This window comes from Parathielavia appendiculata, assembly GCF_033297405.1.
Source record: "Parathielavia appendiculata strain CBS 731.68 unplaced genomic scaffold N657scaffold_1, whole genome shotgun sequence".
NCBI lineage: Eukaryota > Fungi > Ascomycota > Sordariomycetes > Sordariales > Chaetomiaceae > Parathielavia > Parathielavia appendiculata.
In genome coordinates, this window is record NW_026944220.1 from 2,473,311 (window position 1) to 2,486,140 (window position 12,830).

Genomic DNA, 12,830 nt, shown 5'->3' on the forward strand with positions numbered 1-12,830 from the left:
CTTCGGTCAATCTCAATTGCTGGTTTACCTTTTGTGGCTCGTCGCCCTCCTTGCTCTTTGTTTCATGCAACTCGTCTTACTGTCTTTCTCGGTCTCATCCCTTGAACCTTTGTTTCCAAGTGGCTTTTCTTGTTGCTCGAGCATAACATCTGCACAGCATGGTCATGCGTACTCTTAATATCTTTCCTCTGTTGCAGCATAATATGGTGCAGAACATGAGAGACAGAAGCGTGGCCTGTTTTCCTTTTTCTCTCGCGAAGTATCTGATAGTGTATTTGCTTGTATGTATGTACAACAAGTGATTGGTACGACAAAGGGTTGGAAGTGAGATCCTTCTCTGCATTCCAGCAACGGTGAATGAGCATACAAATAGATAGCAGCAACAATATTGCAATTGAATACAATGTGCAGAATCCATCATGACGTATTCTTTCTAGGTTCGCTGAGTATCTCTCCACCTTGCCCAACAAATAGGCATGCATATGCAATGGTGCTCTGTAATGAATGGCGAACCCTCAAGATCGACTCCTGGATCTTTTCACTCAAGAGCAAGTCCAAGAACATTTCATACCGCTCAAAATAGAAATTAAGCAGGTTTGTCTACTAAAAGTAATAGAGCCCGGTTAGCTCAGCTGGTTAGAGCGTCGTACTAATATAACATTAATGTTATAGGAAGTCATGCGAAGGTCAACAGTTCAATCCTGTTACTGGGCATATCTGATCAATTTTTGAGGCTAGTTAACTCCCGAGTTGATTTTTTGACCTTTTTTCTTTGTTTGGTTTAGGCATGAGGCTAATTAAGTGAGGGTGGGTGATATGATAGGTAAGTTCAGCTCGTGGTTCATTGAATGATGACCAACAATGCCAGATGGCTGCCGCTTCGAGATAGTTTTGGGCACAGTACTCTGTACGGAGCACCAATGCGGCTGACGTCGCCTACGGAGTACTGTGTAGAGTGCTGGAAGAGTGGATTGAAGAAGCCGGGATTTTGGGGAGGATCGAGTTTCGCAGGAATGTATGTGGTGCTAGTTCAGGTAAGTAATTGATCATGGCCGGTATTCTTGAATGTCGATATTCTAAAAGCGATAGCCTGATCTCCATGATCATTCACAAAGGAGCTTTGTGAGCTTCTTGAACTGATCTTCGCGTTTCATGAGAGATAAGATTATGTGAAGCCTCCGATGATATAAGCGTCGCAGTCGGCTTTAAGCGGCCCATGCCCTGTCGCATTGTCTCTGTACCCACGGCCTGGGGTGGTCGAGAATCTTCTTTTTCGATGACGCCGAGGTCTCGCCTGCTATTGCTCGCCTACCAATTGAGGCAAACTTCACCTCCGGTTCCGCGGACTTCGGAGCTGCAACTTTTCGCCTGCTCACCACCAGTAGATACACCAAGGACAACTCTTGTTTTGACTTGGAACAGGGAGACATTTCGGCCACACAACCGGCGACGAACGCTTCCGGCTCCACACGTGTGTGTGAACTGGACTGCGCCTGAGGGCCATTAGCTCTCTCACGCCCCCGCAACACCCAGCGCTGCCGTTCGTTGCACCGCCGGATCATGACAAGAGTCGCCTAGAATACAGATCCGGGATGGCTTCGGTTGCACACAGCGTAGGGACACAGGGCGCCGGTCAGAACCATGACAGGGCAGCCGACCATGTCGAGCTGGGCGCCCCGGGCGACCCTCCGAGCGACCCATTCGAGATCACGGCCGTGCAAAAGATGCTTTCGGCGACCTCAGGGAGCTTGTTTACAGCTCTATTAGGTAGTGTTCTATCCGTCCGCATACGAGCACCCAGCAGAGTGCGCCCAAGCTAACTCCCACCAGCGACACCCCTCGACGTCGTTCGCGTCCGCTGGCAGTCACAAGGCATCTCCCAGCCGCCGCCGATCGACTATACTAAACTCGCCATGCCCACCACCATTCCCGGCGGTACCACCTTCCGCCCCTCCAACCTCGGCGTCACAGCCTGCTGCCGCGAAGTATTCTTCACCAACAACACCTCCGAAGTCTGCGTCGTCGGCCCCCGTCCCCTCAACAACAACCCAATAACCTGCGCCGTCGAGCAGACCCAGCAACGCACATTCACCTCAACCTTTGACGGCCTCCGCAAGATTGCCCGCAACGAGGGCGTAACCACGCTCTGGCGGGGTCTCTCGCCGACCCTCGTCATGGCCATTCCGGCCAACATAATCTACTTCACCGGCTACGAGTGGTTGCGCTTCAACCGCGCCAGCCCCATCGCCCGCACCGTGCGCGACGAGTACGCCCCGCTGGTCGCAGGCTCCGTGGCCCGCATCCTAGCCGCCACCGCCGTCTCGCCCATCGAGCTGTTCCGCACGCGCTTGCAGGCTGCCCAAGGGGGCGGCAGGCCTCTCGCCGACACCTTCGCCGGCATCAAAGACATGGTCTCGCTGCATGGCTACCGCGCGCTTTGGCGCGGGCTAACGCTCACCCTGTGGCGCGACGTGCCCTTCTCGGGCATGTACTGGTGGGGGTACGAGACGATCCGCGGGAGGCTGGGCAACGCGCGGGAGAAGCGCCAAGCCAGGGGCAGGAGCTCCGAGTTGCTGGATCTGGACGGAGAGAGCGACGCAGCTGCGGCGCCGCGGCGGCGGCGGCGGACGTCCTTGCGCAGCCGGAGTCGCGGTCGAGAGAACGAAAACCATGCCGATACCTTCACCGACAGCTTCATCGCCGGCGCCGCGTCAGGCGGTTTCGCCAGCGTCGCCACCATGCCGTTTGATGTTGGCAAGACGCGGACGCAGGTTTTTCGCGATTCAAATTCCCATTCGTTATCGTCGTCAACAATGACGGGAACGACGGCGAGGAATGTGGACCAAGCTGCCGCTGCTAACGCGGCGCCCGAGGAGCGCAACATGGCCCGGCTGCTGTGGCATATTTTCCGCACCGAAGGCGTGCCGGGCCTGTTCAGGGGGTGGATTCCGCGCACACTGCGGGTTGCGCCGGCGTGCGCCATCATGATCAGCAGCTACGAGGTTGGGAAGCGGGTGTTTAGGGGTGTGAACGAGCGTGCGCTGCTTGCTGAGGGGAAGCTCAAGCGTGACGAGCCTTGATTTCCTGCGTTTACCTCACTCTTGCATGACATCTGGTTAACATGTCTATTACTCCAGGCATTTTGGACGTTCCCGGCAGCATGTTTGGCATTTCTTTCTCTAACCCCGTTCCCCGTGGCTCTTGGAGTTTGCTTGCTTTACGCTCGGTTTCTTCGGCATTTCACACAGCCGGCAAGGAGTTAGGGTGGCATGTAGGAAAGGTTTGCTTGCGGAGGGACATCTCGACTCAAATGTCGTGGCGGAAATAAACACGGGGGACCGCAGGTAGTGGAATTGCGGCTTTTAGAAGGGAATGAGCAGTCAGTATATAGATGAAGGATGGGCAGGCCTGCAACTACTTGTATAGTAGATACGTTACACGTGCGTTATGGCGGCGTGGAATAAGTGGAGTTTGTAAGATGAGAGCAGCATGCTTGGTATGATATACCCGGAGATGGTGAGGCGAAGTTGTATCAAAAGATTAAGGCGATATCCATGTATGGTTTGATGTACGGTCGAGTAGCACGAAAATGACTGCTGCTGTAGCGTTGTATAAATCCACACCATGATGTCGCGGTTCATGATCCAAAAGACAGCTCTAACTGATGGTCCAGAAGAAGGAGAGAGATTCCATTGTAACTTGCTCGGCTAGCCCGCAAACTCTCTGTAGTGGGTGGTATCATCGGGGAATAAGCCCAAGCCAAAAATACAACTATAACAGACGGCGCAAAGTTTGCGCAACCATGGCGAAGAATTAGTCCAGCTCCTTGCCGACAGGTCGAAGCCAGGAAGAACTGGAAGAATGGTATATTACGAGTGCCGGTGTCGAAGGTCGACTGGGAGCCTTGTATCCATCGTGAGTGTGAGCGCGAGAGCAAGTAAAGGAAAAGGGGCGGCCCAACCCAATGTGGCCAACGAATAGCGGGGAAAACAGAGAGAAATGAAATGAATGCCTTTTTTGAACAGGCATGCAAAATAAAAGCGATTAGCCTTCGGTTTCCGTACTACTTCAGCCTCTCGGTTCTTTCCCATTCATCCCACGGGCCAGCTCCAGCGCCAGCACGGAAGGGCTTTGATAGCTTGCTTCAACCGCGCCGCTACGGTAAGCGACGGATCGGGGGCGGCGGACCGCGCACGCCACCGGGTCCTCCCATTCCCTCGGCGCCGGCAGTCAGCTCGGCGACTCGGGCCTTGATGCGGGCGACGCGTGACTCGATCGCTGAAACAACACACATGTTAATTTCGCGCTTGGCCATAGTCTTAGACTCTACTTACTCTCTTCGCTGCTGTTATCGTCCCCGATCAGGCTGCCCGATGCCCTAGCGGGTTGCGCAGCCTGGCGCTGGGCAGCCCGCTCGGCAGCGTTCTTGCGGATCTGCGCCCACCGGTCTTGCGGGTCCACGGCGCGAGCCACTGGTGCCGGCGGGGGTGCGGCGTCGTCTTCGTCGCGCTGCTGCGGCACGGACGGCGACGGGATGCGAGGGGAAGGATGTCTGGCGATAGGAGGCGGCACTGCGTCGTCAATGTCATCACCGTCATCCTCCGGGACGAATGCGGGCTGGTCGAGCAGCGGGCCCTGGTCGAATCGGGAGAACTCGTCCTTGGCCTGGGCTGCATCCCTCGTGCTCACGGGCGAGACCTCCTGGGGCACGGGCGACTCGGGAACTGGGGCGGGCTCAGCAACTGGCTCGGGCTCCGGGACCGGGGAGCGGACAGGAGGGGGCGAGGCGGAAGAGGGGGCCGGGACTGGAACGCGAGCCGGAATGGCCTGGGGCTTTTGCTGAACGGCAGACTGCTCCTTTGGCGGGGCAGCCCGGACCTCGCGTTGCGCAGACTTCTGCGGCGGTGCGGGAGGGGCGGGCGCAGCAGGTGCAGGTGCAGGGGCAGGGGCAGGGGCAGACTGCTCAGCAGCGGCAGTGAACGACTTTAGCTGCTCCGCGGCGTTGTCGGGCAGTTTCGAGTTCCGGTTCTTGTTACGGCCGAACAGCTTCATCAAGCCGTTGCCACCACTGGGCTTTGCCATGTCTTTGTGAAGCTTCTTTTGTTTCTGCCGCTCGGGGCTCATGTCCGGCTCGGGGGAAACCATCTGCTCTCGAGCCAACTCCACGCTCCCCGGGTCTTTCGGCAGAGGCAATGGACTCTGCGCCCGCTCGACTGCCTGAGACTCTTTGAGCAATTCCACTTTTTTATCTTCTTGAGTCGGTGTTCGCGGGGCCGGTGCCGCCGCCTCGTTACGTCGCGGAGCCGAGGACGAGCTCACCGTCGCGACAGGGGCCGGGCGCGGGGGTGATGCCGGTAGCTTGGGGGGGAGTTCCGGGCGTTGTTCCTGCTCGCTTGCTGACGCCGTGGCGTGCCCATTGGTAAGCAAGTTCGCGCCTGCGGGACCACGGCCGGCGTTTGCATCGGCAAGATAAGCATCACGTATGGCCTCCTTGTCGTACTTGCTGGCCCATTTGACCGCCGGAGATGCCTCGTTGAGGATGCTCGACTGGAGGGTAAGAACACTGTTGGTCTTGTCGTTCAGCCAGTCAGTGTCCTTCCTACCCCTTCGTTCCTGTGCCTGTTGCTGTGTCTTCTGCTGAGCCTGCCTCTGGAGCTGCAGCGCGGCAGCCTGGATCTTCGCTTGCTGATCAGGACCAATGCTCGTCTTGCTGAAGCCAATGGTGGAGCTCCCTTTCAGATTTCCGTCACCCTTGTCCAGGGCGTGCTTCCCCGTGGATTTTCTTCTATTGATCCTGCCGCGGCGGGTCCAGCTGAAAAAGCCCTTCTTCTCGGCGATGTACGCGCCGTCCTCCGGATCAGGCGCTGCCCCCTTGACGATCTCCTCCATGACAAGCCAACGGCCAGTCCGGATGATTGTCTCGATCACAGCGCAGCGCCCAAAGGCCGCCTTCCGCTCCGGGGTCTCTTCCGGCGCCAAACTGCTCATCCACACCCACCAGAAGGCGTCATCTAGGTCAAAGCGAACAATGCTGGCCAGCTCGCCTGGCTCAAGCTGATGGTCCGTCTCCAGCCTCGGTTTGTGAGACTGAGAGCTCCTCTGCCGGACAACTCCCGTATCAATCGGTGGGAGCACCTTGTCAGGGGGCAACAACACGTTCGATGTCCCCCGCTCGTCCACGTGAAAGCCGGAGGAGAGGAAATCCGCCCACGATGGGGTGGTTGGTCGCCCCAGATCGCCGTTACCTGATGCGGGCGTGGTCCTCAGACCCTGCTGCTGCTGCTGCCGTCGCCTCAAGGCAAGCAATGAATCCTCGTCTAGGTCGTCCTCCTCGAGCGCGCTCGTGAAGCCGATATCTTCGAACCGAGACCACGATGCATCACGAAGGCTCGTGGAATGCTTCGAACTCGACACGGCCTGTGACTGGTTTGCCGCGGATATCGCCCTAAGAACTCTGCGGCACTCCTCTGTCAAGGCCTGGATGGGATCTTCGTACTCGGACCATTCCTTGAGCGCCCTGTCTTCGTCGCGGTACTGGAAATGGTTGGCCCTCCGCAACAGGGCGAACGGAGTGGACGACACAGTGTCGACAATCATGGCCACCCTATAGGTCGACGTCTGCAAGAGCGCTGGTCTCTGGGGCGGGTATTCGGTCTCCTGGAGGAGCTTCTGCAGCGACATGGGTAGTAGCGAGATGGCGCCGCGTGTCGTCGGCTCGGGCGCGAGAGATCGGAGATATGCGAAGAACAGATGGCTCGTGGCGTCGGCCGCGCTGCCAAGCGCCGGTTAGCGAGACATACAGAGCAAGATGCGAAACTTGCATGTCGCGGCAACACTCACGTGAGCCATGATTTGTATCCGCCCTCGAACCCATTGCCGTTATCATTGTGCTCGAACGCCCACCAAGCAGCCATGCGCGAGAGCTTGCGCCCACCAAATCCGTTCATCTTGCTATGGGCGGCGATTGCGGAGAGAAGGTCGAAGAAGTCGAAAATGATCTTTGAGCGCGCTTCGTTGTCTACGCTGAGAGGAATAAAAGTCTTGAACGAGTCCCTGGCCATGTGCGAGTCTGCACCGCGCGTCAGCTCAACCGTGATGCGTTACGTACGCGAGTGTTCGGGGCATACCTTGCTCTCCGACCTTGAAGAGCTCGTACGAGTCCCAGCCAACGACGCCGCCCTGTAGTCGGCTCCAGCACCATTTGACCACTCCTGAAATAACCTGTTACCGTCGTTAGCACTGCAAATGTGGGCATGCGCATGCGACGCGTGTGATTACTACGCGACCGTACCATTGGCTCCGTCATCCGTAGCTCTTGAGCCAGGGCCTCTCCACGAAGAACCTGGCCGCCATCTTTGCCGTCGAAAAAGTGTCGTACAAAGGTGCGGACTGCGCTGGGATCTGAAGTCGGTCGGAAGGGAAGGAGGAGGAAGGGGAGATCGAGGGCTGCAGGTTGCCGTTAGCTTGCTGCTGCTGTGGCACAGGGCGCGTCAGGGGAGCGCCTTAGCGTAAGACAGGCGCAGCAGGCGCCCAAGGTCAATGTCATACCTCGGGCCTTGAGCTCTTCTGTACAAAAGCGAATCAACTCTTGCACCTCGTCGGGCTCGATGGTTTTGCGAGTCCAGGCATCATCCCACCGAGGTTTCTGCGGTTGCTGATTTGCGAGCTGATCGAGAGCGCCTTTCTTGGACTTGAGCTTGCCGTTGCCCTTCAGGCGCGAGAAAAGGCCGGGCATCTTGGGTTTCGGGCGCCTGTCTCAGAAGACAAGAGTGGAACGTGTAAGTCGTGGAAAATAGCCCAAGAGGTATCCCGGGAGAAGAATCAAGCGCTGGGGTTCAGATTGCCGAGATGGAAGAGATCTGGTTTGAAGCCATGTACTGACTTCCGACAAAGGGAAATAAAGAGTTTTGTTCGCGCGAGATTGCTGCTCAAAAGTTTGTAGATTTGCAATTAAGTCTCCTGTTGTGCACGTCGTAAGGTAGCATTGACCGGGTGACCTGGAACTAAGAAGATGGATGCTCCAAGGTACCTTAGTCGCCAGAACGATGGCCTGACAAGGTGGCACTGGAAACTGGCCAAAGAGTATCGAATGGATAGGGTACAAAACAAAGGGTACGCTGAAGACCGACGACGTGAGAATACAGACCCAAAGGATGCGAGCAAAGGCGAAGAGAAAGCAATGGCGTCGAGAAAGTCTTCAGGGGCTCGCGTTCTCAGCCAGGTCGCGCCAGGAAATTGCTCTCGACCAGGTCATTGCTCAGGTCAAGTCCCGTTTGGCTGGCACTAGCCGCAAAAAGATACCTGCAGTCTTGGGTACCAAGCTGGATTGGGATTAGGCTCTTTCGGAACACCAACCTTGGAACTGCTAGCGAATTGCTGCAGCCCATCCAGGAACAGGAACAGCACATTGGGCGAACACAAGACCGGGCCTCAGGCCGGTCTGCTATGTCCCAGCTCTTTATCATTTGAAATGAAGAAGAACCGCTGTCAGGGACAATACTGGTCTTATAGACTGCTTGCTGCTTCCCGGTGCCAGCTGGACGATAATGCCTTACATCTGCAGTGATTGATAACTGAACACTTCATTGCATCACTGGCGGTTGATATGCCGTATCTTTCTGGCACAATTTTTTCTTGAGTTTCAGCACTACGCTAAATCCGTTTTTGTCTGACTCTTGTGGGGTCACGGAGCGGGAGGGCGGGTGCAGAAGCAGTGGCGGGGTCGGATATCAGGGTCTACCAGCGAGCCCTCGTTTCACCCTTCAAGAACTCCACAAGATCGATCTCTACTCTCGCAGTCTTCACGTTAATTCGCATCGCTCAGCAGTAGATAGTTAACCACCAAACCATGGGTGTTTTCCGCCAATTTAGATTTCAATATCTTCTCCTTCGACATAGAAATTCGAGACCCGACCACTTCTGTTCCTGATTGAGTGGGCACGGCACTTGGTTGGACGTTGCACTGGAGCAACACAAGCCTGCAGGATCAGATTTCGCCAACGTCACTTCCGAGTATCCCAGAATTGTGGTGTAGTTTGGCGAGAATCTGACCCGCAGGGTGCACATATATGGCTAGCTCTTCTCTCATCGTGCCAATTGCCGTGGGTAGTGGGCTCCTGCAGCTTTCTTGCATGATCTGGTCAGTGCCAACTCATCACCCCACGTCGACAACAGCCAACAAAGACCAAGGCAACTAAATCATCGTTGATTGACCAACCGCAACGGAGGACATCTGAGCAGGGTCTGAGTTGGCACTGGCGCGTCAACGAGCCAGTGCCCAGCGTTTGGGGGAAGTCAATCCGGGCAGCCAACCGGACTTGAACGCATCGCACTGAGACATTGGAGTGGATGATCAGGCTGCTGCCAGTCTATATATTTCCGATGCGATGTCGGACATATTTCAACCAGCCACAGCCAGCGCATACATACATAGAACTTGTTATCCTGTGTTACCCAGCTTCACTGTCCATCTGACGGCTCCTCCAATCAGGCTTTGTATTCGGGTGGGCGGCTTTCCTATCTTGGAATCCTGCCACAAGACAACACTCCTTGTCTTCCATCTGCGTATCTCTTCTGTTTTCTCTCCTCTCTTTCACATTTTACTTTGTTTACTTTGGTTCACAAGAGCATTTGCTAAATGCTGTTCGCTCTATTCGACAAGTCTACACTGTTCCATGTCAACGGACGGCACAACTATGCAACTTTTATCACAAGCAAGCATGGGCTGTATGATGGCCAAGGCCCTCCATGTCAAAAGTCAATACTGCTCTGCTTACAGATAGGGTATGATGGGACAGCACATGAATCGGGAGACACAACTTTGTTCCCAAACTCGAGCCGAGGACTCAGAAACTTAAGACAACAGGCCAAAGGACCTGAACATGAATCAGCGCTTTGTCGCACCAATGTGACCAAAAGCATCCTTCCACGGATTTGCCTGGGATATGACGAAGTGAACTACGAAGTATAGGATTAAGGACATCCGATTAGAAATAACGGGCAAGACTTGAACGAGCCGGATTGAATTTTCGAAAGGTGGGAAAGTTTGGCGAAGGAAAACGAAAGAGGGGGGGGGTTGGGGTTTATAGGGTTTCGTGCTTTTCCATATTCAGGAGTGCTGAACACACCTTCTTTGCCTCATCAACAGCAGTTCAACCCGGACGTCACCTAACTATGAGCAGTGGAAATACCTGCCTTCTGAATAGCAAGAGCAAGAACGACCACGAAGGAGAAGAAAGAGGATGGAAAGCTGCAACCAGCTCTCAACCACATGCTGCTCTGACTCCTTGGACAGCACCTGGTACTAGTGGGATGACATTCGGACTATGATCTCACCATCCAAGAGCTCCGGCGGTGCTGCTAGTGGGCTGAAATCAAGGCTGCAGAGGTGATGTCACGGTGGCATACTTTACAAAAAGGAGCAGCAGAGGGTGTGAAATCACCGCGCCATCGACGGAGAGGTTTGGAATTGCTGTTAATGAAGGAAGGAAAGTATGTGTTCTCGGATTTCATTCATCTGACGACGCAGAGTCACCACTCTTCCGCGTCGGCTCGTACTGTTTCATCATCATCATGTCTACCAACATTGTGGTTGAAGTGTCGTGCTCCGTACTTAACGTTTGACAACCTATCCCCCAGGGGTAGCCTCAGAGAACGTACAAAACCGGCGCCTCATCCCTATTTCCCAACTGTAGTAACCAACATTCGAAATGACTGATCCTGAGGCATGTAGCTGACTGGCATGGTTGGACAATATAACATACAATAACCCAAAGGCAGACAGCGGTGACCCCAACACTCACTGACGCATGACATGTATGCCCCAGACGCAGGCGACCTCATACCCTCTCGTCGACTGGATTGAACAAGCCAGTGAGCAAAGCTGACCGTTTTCGACACAGCGATAACAAACAAATCCAGCTCCAGATTATGCTTGGACCTCGGGCGCCGCATTCTCATCGTCTTCCGCCTTCCCAATCGCGCCCTTTTTCTCCACGACCGTCTCCTTCGCGCCCGCATTGGCCCCCAGGACCGAAGCCTTGACGACCGCCTCAACCTTCCGAACCACACTCCCCTCCACCGCCTCACCCTCCACCTCCTCCTCTTCCTCTCCTTTCTTCTTGGCCCCATCAACCCCTTCCTTTTTAGTTTCCTCTTCAAAGACACTCGCGCCCTCGGTCAGCGCCCAATCCACCTTCCCCTCCACCCCATACCTCTCCATAAGCCACTCATTCGCCATCCGAAAATGCCCGCACGTGAAGAATCCTCTCGCGGCGGAAAGCGGCGAAGGGTGAACACTCTTGAGCACCAGGTGCCGCTTCCCGTCGACCTTCAGCACCCTCTTACCCGCGGGCGTGCCCCACGCCATGAACACGACGCCGCGCGTCCGGCGCGCAGCGACGAGGTCAATGACCTTTTGGGTGAAGCGCTCCCAGCCACGATTCGAGTGCGAGTTGGCCTCGTGCGCGCGCACCGTCAGGCTCGTGTTTAGCATCAGCACGCCGCGGTCGGCCCAGGGGGTGAGCAGGCCGCCGCGGTTCGGCGGAGGGGTGAAGGACGGGTAGTCGTTCTTGAGGGCGATGTACATGTTCTTGAGCGAGGGCGGGGCCGGGGTCGGAGGCCGCACCGAGAAGGCCAGGCCGTGGGCTTGGTTGTGGTTGTGGTAAGGGTCTTGGCCCAGGATGACAACTTTGACGGTGGGGAAGGGGGTGTGCCGGGACCTGGGGGTTGGGTTAGTGTGATTCGTGTTTGGGAAGGGCAAAAGAGGAGCGGGTTAGGCTCGTACCAGCTGTAGACGTCCTCTTTGGGAGGGAACCACTTCTTCCCGGCGGCCGTCTCGCGGTCGAGAAACCTTTTCAGCTCCAAAAACTCCTTGGTGACGAGCTCGTCCTTGAGCAGGGCCAGCCAGCTCTCGTGGAGTGTGTCGATCTCGAGCTGGAGCAGGCTCCGCTGCTCCGGGGTGAGCGAAGCCACCCATTTCGCCTTGTCAAATTTGGGTGCTGCGGGCTCGGATGCCGGAGCCACAGCCGCAGCGCTGTTGCTTCCACTTGCGCTTCCGCTGGTGGCTGACGGCTTGGGTGTGCCAAAGAAGGACATGATGTTGCCCTGCTTCGCCTTCTTCGGCTCGGCACCGGCTTCGGCGGCGGACTTGCGCTTAAGGGTAGACATGCTGTAGGCTAGAGGCCGGGGAATGAAGCTGAAATAGAGTGGAGTCGTTGATGAAAGAGCTAGTCGAGCAAACCGACTACTGAGACGATGATGGCGGGTGGAGAAGAGAGATAGTGAAAAGGCGGAGGCTGAAGCCTTGTTGAAGTTGGGAATTTTGTGAGACAAACGGGCTGAAAAGCCCTGTAACAATTCTTGTTTGGTCGGCAACGAGAAATGCAAGCTCCGCAGGAATTGGCAACCGAGTTGGAAGTTGAAAGTTGAAGAGGTCTGAAACTGGATTTCCTCGATGCAGTTCAGACGAAAGCGGAGATATCGAGTGCCAAAAACCGGCAACAGAAAGGCGGGCAGCTGGAGATGCAGCTCAGACCTTGCACCTTGCAAGCTGCAGCCATGGAAGCCTGGATGGCTGGCTGGCTGGGCGACCAATTTCAGACTCCGTCCAGCTAAAAACGCGTTTCCGGACGCGGATTTTGGCGTCACTCATTAAGAGGTTATGCAGGGGGCGGCAGGGGGGAACATGGAGCACTGCCAGTGACTTGATTCCCTCGCTCAAAGCTCCAATGATATGTATCAAGAAACAGAATCCCTCTACGAATATCAATTTCAATTTCCGACTCTGTGAGCGCTTTCAATGCCTGATTTGTTCCCAAAGTCCAACAATC

General features: G+C 55.7%; 4 protein-coding genes and 1 non-coding gene across 5 annotated transcripts; 2 read left to right on the top strand and 3 right to left on the bottom strand.

The window, feature by feature from the left end:
• Window positions 1-15: 15 nt before the first annotated feature.
• Window positions 16-772, bottom strand: N657DRAFT_45259 (uncharacterized protein). The gene has a single exon (XM_062787453.1). It carries the CDS (start codon window positions 480-482, stop codon window positions 63-65), a length of 420 nt encoding a protein of 139 aa, XP_062652668.1. The 5' UTR covers window positions 483-772; the 3' UTR covers window positions 16-62.
• N657DRAFT_t7 lies at window positions 618-714 on the top strand. Its single transcript has one exon. It is a non-coding gene; the product is annotated as a tRNA-Ile (tRNA).
• An 820-nt stretch (window positions 773-1,592) lies between the features above and the next one.
• N657DRAFT_561914 (mitochondrial carrier) lies at window positions 1,593-3,080 on the top strand (the record flags this gene model as incomplete). The annotated part of the gene is made up of 2 exons (XM_062788093.1): window positions 1,593-1,767; window positions 1,831-3,080. 2 exons carry the CDS (start codon window positions 1,593-1,595, stop codon window positions 3,078-3,080), a joined length of 1,425 nt encoding a protein of 474 aa, XP_062652669.1.
• An 818-nt stretch (window positions 3,081-3,898) lies between these two features.
• N657DRAFT_45289 (uncharacterized protein) lies at window positions 3,899-7,873 on the bottom strand. Its single transcript, XM_062787456.1, has 6 exons — window positions 7,549-7,873; window positions 7,292-7,446; window positions 7,128-7,221; window positions 6,841-7,069; window positions 4,335-6,772; window positions 3,899-4,278 (listed from the first exon to the last, which is right to left on the bottom strand). Exons 1-6 carry the CDS (start codon window positions 7,733-7,735, stop codon window positions 4,157-4,159), a joined length of 3,225 nt encoding a protein of 1,074 aa, XP_062652670.1. The 5' UTR covers window positions 7,736-7,873; the 3' UTR covers window positions 3,899-4,156.
• Window positions 7,874-10,927: 3,054 nt separating this feature from the next.
• Window positions 10,928-12,168, bottom strand: N657DRAFT_652458 (uracil-DNA glycosylase; the record flags this gene model as incomplete). Its single annotated transcript, XM_062794298.1, has 2 exons — window positions 10,928-11,720; window positions 11,786-12,168. The coding sequence occupies 2 exons, from the start codon at window positions 12,166-12,168 to the stop codon at window positions 10,928-10,930; spliced, it is 1,176 nt and encodes a 391-aa protein (XP_062652671.1).
• Between the last annotated feature and the right edge of the window lie 662 nt (window positions 12,169-12,830).

Coding starts and splice junctions, on each gene's coding strand:
- N657DRAFT_45259 (XM_062787453.1), bottom strand. CDS start 482: ATGCATGCCTATTTGTTGGGCAAGGTGGAGAGATACTCAGCGAACCTA.
- N657DRAFT_45289 (XM_062787456.1), bottom strand. CDS start 7,735: ATGCCCGGCCTTTTCTCGCGCCTGAAGGGCAACGGCAAGCTCAAGTCC. Junction 7,222..7,291: donor TACGGATGACGGAGCCAATG/GTACGGTCGCGT, acceptor CGACGGTAACAG/GTTATTTCAGGAGTGGTCAA. Junction 4,279..4,334: donor CGATAACAGCAGCGAAGAGA/GTAAGTAGAGTC, acceptor GTGTTGTTTCAG/CGATCGAGTCACGCGTCGCC.